General features: G+C 42.2%; 1 protein-coding gene across 1 annotated transcript in view; it reads right to left on the bottom strand.

Annotated features, from left to right (window-relative positions):
* The window catches only part of STRA8 (stimulated by retinoic acid 8), a 136,191-nt gene that overhangs the window by 53,341 nt on the left and 66,209 nt on the right, over window positions 1-16,641 (bottom strand). Inside the window, exon 3 of the mRNA XM_053719688.1 lies at window positions 9,691-9,802. Coding sequence (XP_053575663.1) covers window positions 9,691-9,802 — 112 coding nt within the window. The remainder of the gene's footprint in view (window positions 1-9,690; window positions 9,803-16,641) is intronic.

Below are 16,641 nucleotides of genomic sequence, written 5' to 3'. Positions count from 1 at the left end.
GCAATAATATCAAACACTTTTATGCACAATCTGTTTAATTAGAATAAAAAACATAATTTATGCTTACATGATAAATTCCTTTCTCCTGTAGTGTAGTCAGTCCACGGGTCATCATTACTTATGGGATATTAACTCCTCCCCAACAGGAAGTGCAAGAGGATCACCCAAGCAGAGCTGCTATATAGCTCCTCCCCTCTACGTCACACCCAGTCATTCGACCGAGAACCAAACGAGAAAGGAGAAACTATAGGGTGCAGTGGTGACTGGAGTATAATTAAAAAATTTAGACCTGCCTTAAAGAACAGGGCGGGCCGTGGACTGACTACACTACAGGAGAAAGGAATTTATCAGGTAAGCATAAATTATGTTTTCTCCTGTTAAGTGTAGTCAGTCCACGGGTCATCATTACTTATGGGATACCAATACCAAAGCTAAGTACACGGATGACGGGAGGGACAGGCAGGATCTCTATACGGAAGGAACCACTGCCTGAAGAACCTTTCTCCCAAAAACAGCCTCCGAAGAAGCAAAAGTGTCAAATTTGTAAAATTTGGAAAAAGTATGAAGAGAAGACCAAGTTGCAGCCTTGCAAATCTGTTCAACAGAGGCCTCGTTCTTAAAGGCCCAAGTGGAAGCCACAGCTCTAGTAGAATGAGCTGTAATCCTTTCAGGAGGTTGCTGTCCAGCAGTCTCATAGGCTAAGCGTATTATGCTACGAAGCCAAAAGGATAGAGAGGTAGCAGATGCTTTTTGACCTCTCCTCTGTCCAGAATAAACGACAAACAGGGAAGAAGTTTGTCGAAAATCTTTAGTTGCCTGTAAATAAAATTTCAGGGCACGGACTACATCTAGATTGTGCAGAAGTCGTTCCTTCTTTGAAGAAGGGTTAGGACACAATGATGGAACAACAATCTCTTGATTGATGTTCTTGTTAGTGACTACCTTAGGTAAGAGCCCAGGTTTAGTACGCATAACTACCTTATCAGAATGAAAAATCAGATACGGAGAATCACAATGTAAGGCTGATAATTCAGAGACTCTACGAGCCGAGGAAATAGCCATTAAAAACAGAACTTTCCAAGATAACAACTTGATATCAATGGAGTGAAGGGGTTCAAAAGGAACACCCTGTAAAACGTTAAGAACTAAGTTTAAGCTCTACGGCGGAGCAACAGATTTAAACACAGGCTTAATCCTGGCCAAAGCCTGACAAAAAGCCTGAACGTCTGGAACTTCTGACAGACGCTTGTGTAAAAGGATGGACAGAGCTGAGATCTGTCCCTTTAACGAACTAGCAGATAAACCCTTTTCTAAACCTTCTTGTAGAAAAGACAATATCCTAGGAATCCTAACCTTACTCCATGAGTAACCCTTGGATTCGCACCAGTGTAAATATTTACGCCATATCTTATGGTAAATTTTCCTGGTAACAGGTTTCCTAGCCTGTATTAAGGTATCAATTACTGGCTCCGAAAATCCACGCCTTGATAAAATTAAGCGTTCAATTTCCATGCAGTCAGCTTCAGAGAAATTAGATTTTGATGTCTGAAAGGACCCTGAATTAGAAGGTCCTGTCTCAGAGGCAGAGACCAAGGTGGAGAGGATGACATGTCCACTAGATCTGCATACCAGGTCCTGCGTGGCCACGCAGGCGCTATTAGAATCACTGATGCTTTCTCCTGTTTGATCCTGGCAATCAAACGAGGGAGCATCGGGAAGGGTGGAAACACATAAGCCATCCTGAAGGTCCAAGGTGCTGTCAAGGCATCTATCAGGACTGCTCCCGGGTCCCTGGACCTGGACCCGTAACAAGGAAGCTTGGCGTTCCGGCGAGACGCCATGAGATCCATATCTGGTTTGCCCCAACGTCGAAAGTATTTGGGCAAAGACCTCCGGATGAAGTTCCCACTCCCCCGGATGAAAAGTCTGGCGACTTAGGAAATCCGCCTCCCAGTTCTCCACGCCTGGGATGTGGATCGCTGACAGGTGGCAAGAGTGAGACTCTGCCCAGCGAATTATCTTTGATACTTCCATCATCGCTAGGGAACTCCTTGTCCCTCCCTGATGGTTGATGTAAGCCACAGTCGTGATGTTGTCCGACTGAAACCTGATGAACCTCAGAGTTGCTAACTGAGGCCAAGCCAGAAGGGCATTGAGAACTGCTCTCAATTCCAGAATGTTTATTGGAAGGAGACTCTCCTCTCAAGTCCATGATCCCTGAGCCTTCAGGGAATTCCAGACAGCGCCCCAACCTAGAAGGCTGGCGTCTGTAGTTACAATTGTCCAGTCTGGCCTGCTGAAAGGCATCCCCCTGGACAGATGTGGCCGAGAAAGCTACCATAGAAGAGAATCTCTGGTCTCCTGATCCAGATTCAGCGTAGGGGACAAATCTGAGTAATCCCCATTCCACTGACTTAGCATGCACAATTGCAGCAGTCTGAGGTGCAGGCGTGCAAAAGGAACTATGTCCATTGCCGCTACCATTAAGCCGATTACCTCCATGCATTGAGCCACTGACGGGTGTTGAATGGAATGAAGGGCACGGCAAGCATTTAGAAGCTTTGTTAACCTGTCCTCTGTCTGGTAAATTTTCATTTCTACAGAATCTATAAGAGTCCCCAAGAAGGGAACTCTTGTGAGTGGTAAGAGAGAACTCTTCTCCTCGTTTACTTTCCACCCATGTGATCTTAGAAATGCCAGTACTAACTCTGTATGAGACTTGGCAGTTTGAAAGCTTGACGCTTGTATCAGAATGTCGTCTAGGTACGGGGCTACCGAAATTCCTCGCGGTCTTAGTACCGCCAGAAGAGAGCCCAGAACTTTTGTAAAGATTCTTGGAGCCGTAGCCAACCCGAAGGGAAGAGCTACAAACTGGTAATGCTTGTCTAGGAAGGCAAACCTTAGATACCGGTAATGTTCTCTGTGAATCGGTATGTGAAGGTAAGCATCCTTTAAATCCACTGTGGTCATGTACTGACCTCTTTGGATCATGGGTAGGATTGTCCGAATAGTTTCCATCTTGAATGATGGAACTCTTAGGAATTTGTTTAGGATCTTTAAATCCAATATTGGTCTGAAGGTTCCCTCTTTTTTGGGAACCACAAACAGATTTGAGTAAAACCCTTGTCCGTGTTCCGACCGCGGAACTGGGTGGATCACTCCCATTAGTAAAAGGTCTTGTACACAGCGTAGAAACGCCTCTTTCTTTATCTGGTTTGTTGACAACCTTGAAAGGTGAAATCTCCCTTGTGGAGGAGAAGCTTTGAAGTCCAGAAGATATCCCTGAGATATGATCTCCAACGCCCAGGGATCCTGGACATCTCTTGCCCAAGCCTGGGCAAAGAGAGAGAGTCTGCCCCCCCACTAGATCTGTTACCGGATCGGGGGCCCTCACTTCATGCTGTCTTAGGGGCAGCAGCAGGCTTTCTGGCCTGCTTGCCCTTGTTCCAGGCCTGGTTAGGTTTCCAGCCTTGTCTGTAGCGAGCAACAGCTCCTTCCTGTTTTGGAGCAGAGGAAGTTGAAGCTGCTCCTGCTTTGAAATTACGAAAGGCACGAAAATTAGACTGTCTAGCCCTGGGTTTGGCTCTGTCTTGAGGCAGGGCATGGCCTTTACCTCCCGTAATATCAGCGATAATTTCTTTCAAACCGGGCCCGAATAAAGTCTGCCCCTTGAAAGGTATGTTAAGTAGTTTCGATTTAGAAGTTACATCCGCTGACCAGGATTTTAGCCACAGCGCTCTGCGTGCCTGAATGGCAAATCCGGAATTCTTAGCCGTAAGTTTAGTTAAATGTACTACGGCATCAGAAATAAATGAATTAGCTAGCTTAAGGGTTTTAAGCTTAAGTGAAATCTCATCTAATGTCGCTGAGTCAAGGGTCTCTTCCAGAGACTCAAACCAAAATGCTGCCGCAGCCGTGACAGGCGCAATGCATGCAAGGGGTTGTAATATAAAACCTTGTTGAACAAACATTTTCTTAAGGTAACCCTCTAACTTTTTATCCATTGGATCTGAAAAGGCACAGCTATCCTCCACCGGGATAGTGGTACGCTTAGCTAAAGTAGAAACTGCTCCCTCCACCTTAGGGACCGTTTGCCATAAGTCCCGTGTGGTGGCGTCTATTGGAAACATTTTTCTGAATATAGGAGGGGGTGAGAAAGGCACACCGGGTCTGTCCCACTCCTTAGTAATAATTTCAGTAAGTCTCTTAGGTATAGGAAAAACGTCAGTACTCGTCGGTACCGCAAAATATTTATCCAACCTACACATTTTCTCTGGGATTGCAACTGTGTTACAATCATTCAGAGCCGCTAACACCTCCCTTAGCAATACACGGAGGTTTTCCAGCTTAAACTTAAAATTTGAAATGTCTGAATCCAATTTAATTGGATCAGATCCGTCACCCGCAGAATGAAGCTCTCCGTCCTCATGCTCTGCATATTGTGACGCAGTATCAGACATGGCCCTAGCATTATCAGTATACTCTGTTCTCATCCCAGAGTGATCTCGTTTACCTCTAAGTTCTGGCAATTTAGACAAAACTTCAGTCATAACATTAGCCATGTCTTGTAAAGTGATTTGTAATGGCCGCCCTGATGTACTTGGCGTTACAATATCACGCACCTCCTGAGCGGGAGATGCAGGTACTGACACGTGAGGCAAGTTAGTCGGCATAACTTCCCCCTCGTTGTCTGGTGAATGTTGCTTAACATGTACAGATTGACTTTTATTTAAAGTAGCATCAATGCAATTAGTACATAAATTTCTATTGGGCTCCACCTTGGCTTTTGAACATATTGCACAAAGAGTTTCCTCTGTGTCAGACATGTTTAAACAAACTAGCAATTAGACTAGCAAGCTTGGAAATACTTTTCAACTAAATTTACAAGCAATATGCAAAAAACGTTACTGTGCCTTTAAGAAGCACACAAAAAAACTGACACAGTTGAATAAAAATGAACCGGATTAGTTATATAAACCAAATTTAGCAAAGGATTGCACACATTAGCAATGGATGATTAACCCTTAATATCAGAAAAAAACGTATAACAATTGACAATATAAGCGTTTTTATCACAGTCAAGCACAGTCTCACAGGTCTGCTGTGAGTGATTACCTCCCTCAAAACTAGTTTTGAAGACCCCTGAGCTCTGTGGAGACGTCCTGGATCATGCAGGGAGAAAAAGACAGACTGTGACTGAATTTCTGATGCGTAGTAAAAGCGCCAAAAAAGGCCCCTCCCACTCACACTACAACAGTGAGGGAAGCTCAGTAAACTGTTTTAATTTAAAACAACGACAGCCATGTGGAAAATAAAGCCCAAAACAATTTTCACCAAGTACCTCAGATAATTAAACGATTTAACATGCCAGCAAACGTTTAAAATCTAATATATGAAATATCATTAAAAAGCCTGCTGCTAGTCGCTCACACTGCAAGTTAGGCTAAAAATTATATGCATACAGTATTTTCCCAGTGAAGTGCCATTCCCCAGAAATACTTAAGTGTAAACATATATACATGTCAGCCTGATACCAGTTGCTACTACTGCATTTAAGGCTGTACTTACATTATATCGGTATTAGCAGTATTTTCAAAGTCAATTCCATTCCTTAGAAAATAATATACTGCAACATACCTCTTTGCAGGTGAACCTGCCCGCTGTCCCCTGATCTTAAGTTACCTTACTCCTCAGAATGGCCGAGAACAGCAAACGGATCTTAGTTACGTCCGCTAAGATCATATACAAAAACTCAGGTAGATTCTTCTTCAAATTCTGCCTGAGAAGAAAACAACACACTCCGGTGTCGTTTAAAATAACAAACTTTTGATTGAAGATATAAAAAACTAATTTTAATCACCACAGTCCTCTCACACATCCTATCTATTAGTTGGGTGCAAGAGAATGACTGGGTGTGACGTAGAGGGGAGGAGCTATATAGCAGCTCTGCTTGGGTGATCCTCTTGCACTTCCTGTTGGGGAGGAGTTAATATCCCATAAGTAATGATGACCCGTGGACTGACTACACTTAACAGGAGAAACACTCCTTATGCACAATCTAGCTATTTTAGAATAAAAACAACTGTGCCTTTAAGAGAAAGAAAAGGGTTTGCGCAGCACACTTGTGCGGCTGAAAAACACTTCTAATTGTGGCCTTGCAAATATAAATATCGCAGTTATATGTATCTCATGAGTAATTAACGAACTCCTAAAGGATAATTGCACCTGCAAAGTTATTTGCTTCAGATTTGATCACCTCGCCACAGTTCTGCTGCAGCGCTTACCTGCCCCCTCACTGAGACACAGGAACGTCACTCGTGCAGCAGAGTATCTAGACCGCTTGCAGTCCAGACACAACACTAGAGCCAACATCCGATCAACTCCCAAACAGGCACTGCGCTCCTTCTACTTGCGCGCGAAAGAGTGCCCCGTCCATTGTGGGCGTATCAAAGCGGGACTCCCGCGCGGCTCATAATGTAAATGAAAACACACAAAAATGGAGCCACCTGAGAATCGATGCACCTCACAAAAGTGCCTCACATGAAGCCAGTTCCCCCAGTAAAAAAAACACCTCACACTGCCATGCCTATAATCAAGCCTAATAAACATCATGAGATCTGAAGTTCACTCCTAGAGCCCCCAGCGTCAGCCCATACATAAAAAGGGTTAAACAGTGTAAATTTCTACCACATTAATCACTAATGACCCCTGCCTCAAGCAGTCCTCTCTGTATACCCCCAGCCATATCCTGCTCTGAGATATAATAGGGCACAGACAACGGTCAGTAGATAGAGAGACACAGTCCATTCTGAGGTACCAAGTGTCACAGAAATAAAGACTGCACATACCTCCATGTTGAGTAACAACATGACTCATCCCACACTGCAAGAATCCCTTCATCTCCTCCAGGAATCTGTGGGAACAAACTGGGTCTTAGATAAAACTTGCTAAGACCAAATTCATCAGGGCAGCCCTCCTTGGGAGTCAGAGGACGAATGTAATCTGCACTGACCCTATAGTTGCACCCTGAGTAAAATAGTACACGCTGGCACCATTTGAAAATAATAAACTCTTGATTGAAGAATCTAAACTAACACCTCACTTTACCGCTCCCTATCACTAACACAGGCAAAGAGAATGACTGGGGTGGGAGGGAAGGGAGGAGCTATATATAGAGCTCTGCTGTGGTGCTCTTTGCCTCCTCCTGCTGACCAGGAGGCGTAATCCCATAAGTAAGAATGAAATCCGTGGACTCATCATATTTTGTAAAAGAAAAAAAAAGCAGCACACAGAGAAATAAACGTAACTACACATTTTATGGCAATGTATTACTGATCCAGAGATTTTAGTATTGACCATTTAGGTCACTTCAAAAATTACAGAAAGTAACAGTGTTTTGTGCAATTCAAATTTCTAATGTTCTATGACTTGGGACACCACTTTGTGCCTGGGGCAAGTGTTTATAATCAGAACAAGGTTTCTATGTAAACACTTGCTTGAAAAACTAAACCACGCAATCGCCAATGCTATCACGTGATTTCAAGGCTGGGATCAGATCATGGGGGACATCCTACGATGCTAGGCATGCCCCTCAATCCGATTATCCTTTTTCTTAAAGGGACAGTCAACCATAGAATTGTTATTGTTTTAAAAGATAGATAATCCCTTTATTACTCATTCCCCAGTTTTGCATAAACAACACAGTTATATTAATGTACTTTTTACCTTTGTGATTACCTTGTATCTAGGAACCTTCTTCCAGCCCCCTGATCACATGACTGTGACTGTTTATTATCTATTGTCTTAAATTTAGCATTGTATTGTGCTAGATCTTAAATAACTTTCTGTGCCTGAACACAGTGTTATCTATATGGCCCACGTGTACTTTCTGTCTCTTTGTGTTGAAAAGAAATTTAAAAAGCATGTGATAAGAGGCAGCCCTCAAAGGCTTAGAAATTAGCATATGAGCCTACCTATGTTTAGTTTAAACTAAGAATACCAAGAGAAAAAAGCAAATTTGATGATAAAAGTAAATTGGAAAGTCGATTAAAATTAAAAGTCCTATCTGAATAATGAAAGTTTAATTTATACTTGACTGTCCCTTTAAAGCAGGTGGCTACAGGACACTGAATAACATAGGACGTTCCATGCCGTACTAAGGTCGTTGAAGCTCACTCCTGTTAGGACGGCATGGAACGTCTTAAGGAAATTAAGCGGTTAAAGATCCATAAAACAGGTTGAGATCTGTGCATATCCTAAAAGGGCTAATTAAGTAAAAAATAATTTGCATTCAAAAATTGTTTAAAAATTGCTGGCAAGTATTTTAAAATAATTTTCAAAAATAAGGAAAGTTAGTTACAAAGCTGTGCTGTCTGGTGCAGCTAACTCCACCCCCCTTATCAGTGTTTAGACAGAGGCATTGTATTTCAACTGAGTTCACAGCTTCTAGGCCTGCTCCAGCAGATAATCCCTATTCACTTCTGCATTTTACCAAAACAAAAGGTGGCTATAGCTACAGCCATAAAAGGACATTTTTGGGGGGAGTTAGAGCTCTACAATTCAGAAACTAAAAAGAAAGGGTTAATGACGAGGCACTGCAGCATACATTTGCAGGTAAAGTAATTAAAGTACATATTATATTATTTTGTCTCTATCACAACATGTTTTTAGAATGCTAAGGGCACATGCATGCTCCTGATCCTAACTAGATTTACTCTTCAACAGAGGTTACCAAGAGAACAAAACAAATTTGATAATAGAACTAAATTGAACAGTTTTTTGTTACATCCTCTATCTGTATTATTTAAAGTGAAAGTCAATCCTAGCAATGTACAAATGCTAGGATTGACTATTGAAACAAATAAAGAGGACTTTTTATTCATGAAGTATAAGATACTTCATGTAGAAAGCTCCTTTATTTGTTTCAACCGATCGCCGGTCTTAGCTGCTACAGCAGCCCACGGCTAAAAAAAATTTTTGCTAAGAGGTGACGTTTTCACCTCTTAGCCAATAGTTATGCGGTAAATCCGGCTTGGCGCCCATGGGAGCCTGATTTACCGCACGGCTATTGGCCACCTCTTAGCAAAAAAATTAACCATTAAGTTTATTACATAGACAAATACAATAAGCATCTATACTTTGTCAGAAACTACATGAGTTTTGTAGTCTTCAGTAACATATTTATAACAAACATAATACTGCAGGGTACATATTTTGTCCAATTTCATTGTTTCTGCAGGCAAGAAGATACATAGTCTGTAAGACTTAAAAAGGACATGAAACACATTTTTTTTTCATGATTCAAATAGAGCGTGTGATTTAAAAAAAAAAAAAGTTTTTCAATTTACTTCTATTATCTAATTAGTTTTATTCTCTTGCTATCCTTTGTTACAAAGCATACCTAGGAAGGTCCAGGAACTGCCGATTGTTGGCTGCACATATATGCCTCATTATATTGGCTCCCCCAATGTGTTCAGCTAGTTTCCAGTAGTTCATTGCTACTTCTTCAACAAAGGATACAAAGAGAACTAAGCAAATGAGCTAATAAAAGTAAATTGCGATGTTGTTTAAAATTGTATTCTCAATCTGTATCAAGAACTAAACAATTTGGGTTTCATGTCCCTTTAAATTTGTTAGCTGGTGATCCTGCATCTCATAACTTAATATTCATTATAAAAGACTTTATGCTACCTGTATTCACTGCAGCAAATCTGCAAGTATTCCTCCTTTACATCTTCCAAGCTGCATGGAATATGTTCTTCAGGGTGGAAATGATCTATAATGGACACATTAAAGACAGGTTCTATGTTTAACGTAAAAGGATAGAAATGTTAAAAGTGAAACGTACATGGGTGTATTTAAATAGGAGACCTTGCAATATACTTCTTTTAGCAAAAATGCTTCTAGTAATGCGCATGCGTTCTTATTAAAACTTGCTGGACACCAAAAAGGGTGCGATACGATTGGCTACAGCCTGAATCGTCATTGAACACAGACAGAGTATGCGTTACGGGCGGAGGAACGGCGCAATTTCTAAAACATTTAATTTATGCTTACCCGATAAATTTATTTCTTGACACGATGAGTCCACTGATCATCTAATTACTATTGGGATATTCCCCTCCTGGCCAGCAGGAGGCGGCAAAGAGCACTACAGCAAAGCTGTAAAATATCACCTCCCTTCTATCCAACCCCAGTCATTCGACCGAAGTAAAGGATAGAAAGGAAGCAACAAGGTGCAGAGGTGCCTGAGGTTTATAACATAACAAAAAATATCCTGTTATCAAAAAAAGGACGGGCCGTGGACTCATTGGGGCCTATTTAACAAATGTCCGACAGTGCGGATCAGGTCCACAAGACCTCGCTGAATGCGGAGAGCAATATGCTCTCTGTATTCAGCATTGCACTAGCAGCTCACAAGAGCTGCTGGTGCAATGCCGCCCCCTGCAAACCCGCAGCCAATGGGCCGCCAGCAGGGGGTGTCAATGAACCCGATTGTACTCGATCGGGTTTAATTCCGGTGATTCCTGTCCGCCTGCTCAGAGCAGGGGAACAGGTTTATGGAGCAGCGGTCTTTGTGACCGCTGCTCCATAACTTGTGTTTCTGGCGAGTCTGAAGACTCGCCAGAAACACCGGCCATCAAGCTCTGTTGGGAGCTTGATAGATAGGCCCCAATGTGTCAAGAAGGAAATACATTTATCAGGTAAGCATAAATTTTGTTCTCTTTCTAATGACACAATGAGTCCACTGATTATTTAATTACTATTGGGAATCAATACCCAAGCTAAAGGACACAGATGATAAGGGAGGGACAAGACAGGGAACATAAACAGAAGGCACCACTGCTTGAAGAACCTTTCTCCCAAATGAAGCCTCAGCCGAGGCAAAAGTATCAAACTTATAGAATTTTGAAAAAGTATGTAGAGAGGACCAAGTTGCAGCCTTGCAAATCTGTTCTAAAGGAGCTTCATTTTTAAATGGCCAGGAAGAGGAAACAGCCCTAGTAGAATGAGCCTTAACCTTCTCAGAAGGCTGCTGTCCAGCAGTTTCATAGGCGAATTATACTCTTCAGGAACAAAGAAAGAGAAGTAGCCGTAGCTTTCTGCCCCTTACGTTTCCCAGAGAAAACTACAAACAGAGCAGAAGACTGACGAAAATCCTTAGTCGCCTGTAAATAGAATTTCAGAGCACGAACCACGTCTAGGTTGTGCAGAAGACGTTCCTTATGAGAAGAAGGATTAGGACATAAAGAAGGAACAACAATCTCCTGATTAATATTCCGATCTGAAACTACTTTAGGAAGAAAACCCAATTTAGTACATAAAACAGCCTTATCCGAGTGAAAGATAAGATAGGGAGACTCATGCTGTAAAGCCGGGAGTTCAGAGCCTCTACGAGCTGAAGAAATAGCAACAAGAAAAGAAAAACCTTCCAAGATAACTTAATATTTAAGGAATGCATAGGTTCAAAAGGAGCCTGCTGAAGAACCTTAAGAACAAGATTAAGACTCCAGGGAGGAGTAACAGGTTTGAACACAGGCCTGATTCTGACCAAGGCCTGACAGAACGATTGAACATCTGGTACCTCTGCCAGACGTTTATGTAACAAAATAGATAAGGCAGAAATTTGACCTTTCAGGGAGCTTGCCGATAACCCCTTCTCCAAAAACCTCTTGGAGAAAAGATAAAATCCTAGGAATCCAAACTCTACTCCAAGAGTAGCCTTTGGAATCACACCAATACAGATATTTACGCCAAATCTTATGGTAAATTTTCCTGGTAACAGGCTTGCGAGTCTGAATCATAGTCTCAATGACCTGATCTGAGAAACCACGCTTAGATAAAATTAAGCGTTCAATCTCCAAGCAGTCAGCTTCAGAGAAACTAGATTTGGATGAAGGAAGGGCCCTTGAAGTAGAAGGTCCTTTCTTAGAGGAAGTTTCCAAGGAGGGAGAGATGACATCTCCACTAGGTCTGTATACCAAATCCTGCGAGGCCATGCTGGAGCAATGAGAATCACCAATGCCCTCTCTTGTTTGATCCGAGCAATGACCCGAGGAAGGAGAGCGAAAGGAGGAAATAGGTATGCAAGATTGAAATTGCAAGGAACTGCCAGAGCATCTATCAGAACCACCTGAGGGTCCCTGGTCTGCTCAGAAAATCCGCTTCCCAATTGTCCACTCCTGGAATGTGGATCACAGATAAACAGTTGTGGGTCTCCGCTCACTGAATAATCTTGGACACCTCTTTCATGGCCAAAGAACTCTGAGTTCCACCCTGATGGTTGATGTATGCCACTGAAGTTATGCTGTCCAACTGATATCTGATAAACCGGGCAGAAGCTAACTGAGGCCAGGCCAGAAGAGTATTGAAGATTGCTCTTAGCTCTAGAATGTTTATGGGGAGAACAGATTCTTCCCGAGTCCATGTCCCCTGAGCCCTTAGAAGGCCCCAGACTGCTTACCAACCTCTCAGGCTGGCGCCCGTAGTCACTATCACCCAGATAGGTCTGTGAAAACACGTTCCCTGGAGAGATTATCCTGAGACAACCACCAATGAAGAGAATCTCTTGTCATCTGATCCAAATGAATTTGCAGAGACAGATCCGCATAATCCCCATTCTACTTTCTGAGAATGCATAACTGCAGAGGTCTGAGATGGAAACGAGCAAAAGGAATAATATCCATGGCGGCTACCATGAGACCAATTACCTCCATACATTGAGCCACTGATGGCTGAGGAGAGGATTGAAGAAACAGACAAGATTTGAAAATCTTGGATTTTCTGACCTCCGTCAGAAATATTTTCATCAAAACGGAATCTATTATGGTTCCCAAAAAGACTACCCTTGTAGATGGAATTAAGGAACTCCTTTCCAGATTCACCTTCCAACCGTGAGAGCGCAGGAAGGATACAAGCATCTCCGTGTGGGAGCATGCTAGATGAGAAGACTGGGCCTGAACCAGAATTTCGTCCAGATAAGGTGCCACTGCAGTATCCTGTAACCGCACTGCCAACAGAGATCCCAGAACCTAAGAAAAAATTCTGAGAGCTGTAGCTAGTCCAAAAGGAAGAGCCACAAACTGGAAGTGTTTGTGGAGAAAAGCAAATCTCAGAAACTTGTGATGATCCCTGTGGATGGGAACATGAAGGTACGGATCCTTTAAATCTACTGTTGAACTAAGGGAAGAATGGAACAAATAGTTTCCATTTTGAAGGACGGTACGGTACTCTGAGTAATTTGTTTAGACTCTTGAGATCCAAGATTGCTCTGAAGGTTCCCTCTTTCTTGGGAACAACAAACAGATTGGAATAAAATCCCAGACCCTGCTCCTGTACTGGAACAGGAACTATCACTCCCATTTCGGATAGATCCCAAACACAACGTAAGAATGCCTCTCTTTCTCTGGTCTACAGATAATCTTGAGAAGAAATCTGGCCCTGGGGGGAAAGGTCTTGAATTCTAGTTTGTATCCCTGGGACACGAGGTCTATCGCCCAAGGATCCTGAACATCCGAACCCAAGCCTGAGCGAAAAAGGAAAGTCTGCCCCCCACAAGATATGGTCCCGGATCGGGGGCAGACCCTTCATGCTGACTTTGAATCATTAGCAGGCTTCTTGGATTGTTTTCCCTTATTCCAAGATTGGTTGGGTCTCCAGGAAGGTTTGGACTGATCCTGTTTTGTAGAGGGAGAGGAAGTTTTACACTTGAAGTTTCGAAAGGAATGAAAATTACTCTGACGTCCCTTCTGCTTAGATTTCTTACCCTGAGGAAGGAAATGACCCTTTCCTCCTGTAATGTCAGAAATAATCTCAGCCAAAGCTGGGCCAAACAAGGTCTTACCCTTGTAAGGAATAGACAAAAGCTTAGACGACACATCTGCAGACCAAGATTTCAGCCATAAAGCTCTTCGAGCCAGAATGGCAAAACTAGAAATCTTTGCTCCCAACTTGATAACTTGAAGGGAAGCATCAGAAATTAAATAATTGGCCAATTTAAGAGCCCTGATCCTGTCCTGGATCTCTTCAAGGGGAATGTCTGTTTGAAAGCAATCAGACAACGCATCAAACCAGTATGCCACCACGCTAGAAACAGTAGCAATACACACCGCAGGTTGCCATTGAAAACCCTGGTGAACATACATTTTCTTAAGAAAACCCTCCAGTTTCTTATCCATTGGGTCCTTAAAAACAAAATTTATGCTTACCTGATACATTTATTTCTCTTGTGGTGTATCCAGTCCATGGATTCATCCATTACTTGTGGGATATTCTCCTTCCCAACAGGAAGTTGCAAGAGGACACCCACAGCAGAGCTGTCTATATAGCTCCTCCCCTAACTGCCACCCCCAGTCATTCGACCGAAGACAAGCAAGAAAAAAGGAGAAACTATAGGGTGCAGTGGTGACTGTAGTTTAAAAATAAAAGACACCTGCCTTAAAATGACAGGGCGGGCCGTGGACTGGATACACCACAAGAGAAATAAATTTATCAGGTAAGCATAAATTTTGTTTTCTCTTGTAAAGGTGTATCCAGTCCACGGATTCGACCATTACTTGTGGGATACCAATACCAAAGCTTTAGGACACGGATGAAGGGAGGGACAAGGCAGGAACTTAAACGGAAGGCACCACTGCCTGTAAGACCTTTCTCTCAAAAATAGCCTCTGAGGAAGCAAAAGTATCGAATATGTAGAATTTAGAAAAGGTATGAAGCAAAGACCAAGTCGCCGCCTAACAAATCTGTTCAACAGAGGCCTCATGTTTAAAAGCCCATGTGGAAGCTACTGCTCTAGTAGAATGAGCTGTAATTCTTTCAGGAGGCTGCTGGCCAATAGTCTCATAAGCTAAGCGGATTATGCTTCTTAGCCAAAAAGAAAGAGAAGTTGCCGAAGCCTTTTGGCCTCTCCTCTTTCCAGAGTAGACAACAAACAAAGCAGATGTTTGACGAAAATCCTTTGTAGCTTATAAATAAAATTTTAAAGCACGAACCACATCAAGATTGTGTAACAGACGTTCCTACTTTGAAGAAGGATTAGGACATAGTGAAGGAACAACAATCTCCTGATTGATATTCTTATTAGATACCACCTTAGGAAGAAACCCAGGTTTGGTACGTAAAACTACCTTATCTGCATGGAAAATCAGATAAGGGGAATCACACTGTAAAGCAGATAACTCCGAAACTCTTCGAGCCGAGGAGATAGCTACTAAAAACAGAACTTTCCAAGATAAAAGTTTAATATCTATGGAATGCAAAGGTTCAAACGGAACCCCTTGAAGAACTTTAAGAACTAAATTTAAACTCCATGGCGGAGCGACAGGTTTAAACACAGGCTTGATTCTAACTAAAGCCTGACAAAACGCCCGAACGTCTGGAACATCTGCCAGACGCTTGTGCAAAACATAGAAACATAGATATTGACGGCAGATAAGAGCCATAGGCCCAGCAAGTCTGCCCGACCTTACCTAACAGTATAAACTTATCTAGTTCGTAGGATAGCCTTATGCTTGTCCCATGCATTTTTAAAGTCCCCCACAGTGTTTGTTGCTACTACCTCTTGAGGAAGTTTATTCCATAAATCAATCACTCTTTCTGTAAAGAAGTGCTTCCTCAAATTACTCCTGAATCTACTACCCTTTAGCTTGAGCTCGTGACCCCTTGTTCTGGAATTTTCCATTTTATGTAAAATAACCACAGCCTCAGTTTTACTAAACCCTTTAATGTACTTGAAAGTTGCTATCATATCACCTCTTTCCCTTCTCTCCTCTAAGCTATACATATTTAGGTTATTGAGCCTATCCTGGTAAGTTTTATTTTTTAGACCATGTACCATGTTGGTAGCCCTCCTTTGCACAGATTCAAGTTTGTTAATATCCTTCTGAAGATATGGCCTCCAGAACTGCACACAATACTCAAGATGAGGCCTAACTAATGATCTATAAAGTGGCATAAGAACCTTACTATGTCTGCTGCAAATACCTCTACCAATACATCCAAGCATTCTGCTAGCCTTACTCGCTGCATTACTACATTGTTTACTAAGTTTTAAATCATCTGAAATAATAATTCCCAAGTCCTGTTCCTCATCTGTAACAGTCAGTAAAGTGTCATTGAGTCTGTAATTAACATTTGGATTTTTCTTCCCTAAATACATTATTTTACACTTTGCTGTGTTAAACTTTAGATCCCAGTCATTTTGTCTACCCCCCTGGAACATCCACTCTGTTGCAAATTTTTGTATCATCTGCAAAGAGACATACTTTCCCCTGTAGCCCTTTGCTGATATCGCAGATAAATATGTTAAACAAAACAGGCCCCAGAACTGACCCCTGAGGAACACCACTAGTAACAGCCCCCTCTGCTGAATGAACTCCATTTACTAAGACACTTTGTTTTCTGTCCTTAAGCCAGCATTCCACCCAGTTCACAATTTTTGAATCTAGACCAAGGAGATATAGTTTGTGAATAAGTTTATTGTGTGGGACGGTGTCAAATGCTTTGCTGAAATCTAGATATGCTACATCAACTGCTCCACCCTTGTCTAATACTTTTGTTACATAATCAAAGAAGTTAATTAGATTAGTCTGCCATGATCTCCCTGAAGTAAAACCATGCTGATTTTGGTCCTCTAAATTGTTT

This window comes from Bombina bombina, chromosome 6 (assembly GCF_027579735.1).
Source record: "Bombina bombina isolate aBomBom1 chromosome 6, aBomBom1.pri, whole genome shotgun sequence".
Classification (NCBI taxonomy): domain Eukaryota; kingdom Metazoa; phylum Chordata; class Amphibia; order Anura; family Bombinatoridae; genus Bombina; species Bombina bombina.
Note: the sequence above shows the minus strand (reverse complement) of the source record. Positions and strands in the feature narration are given on the sequence as shown.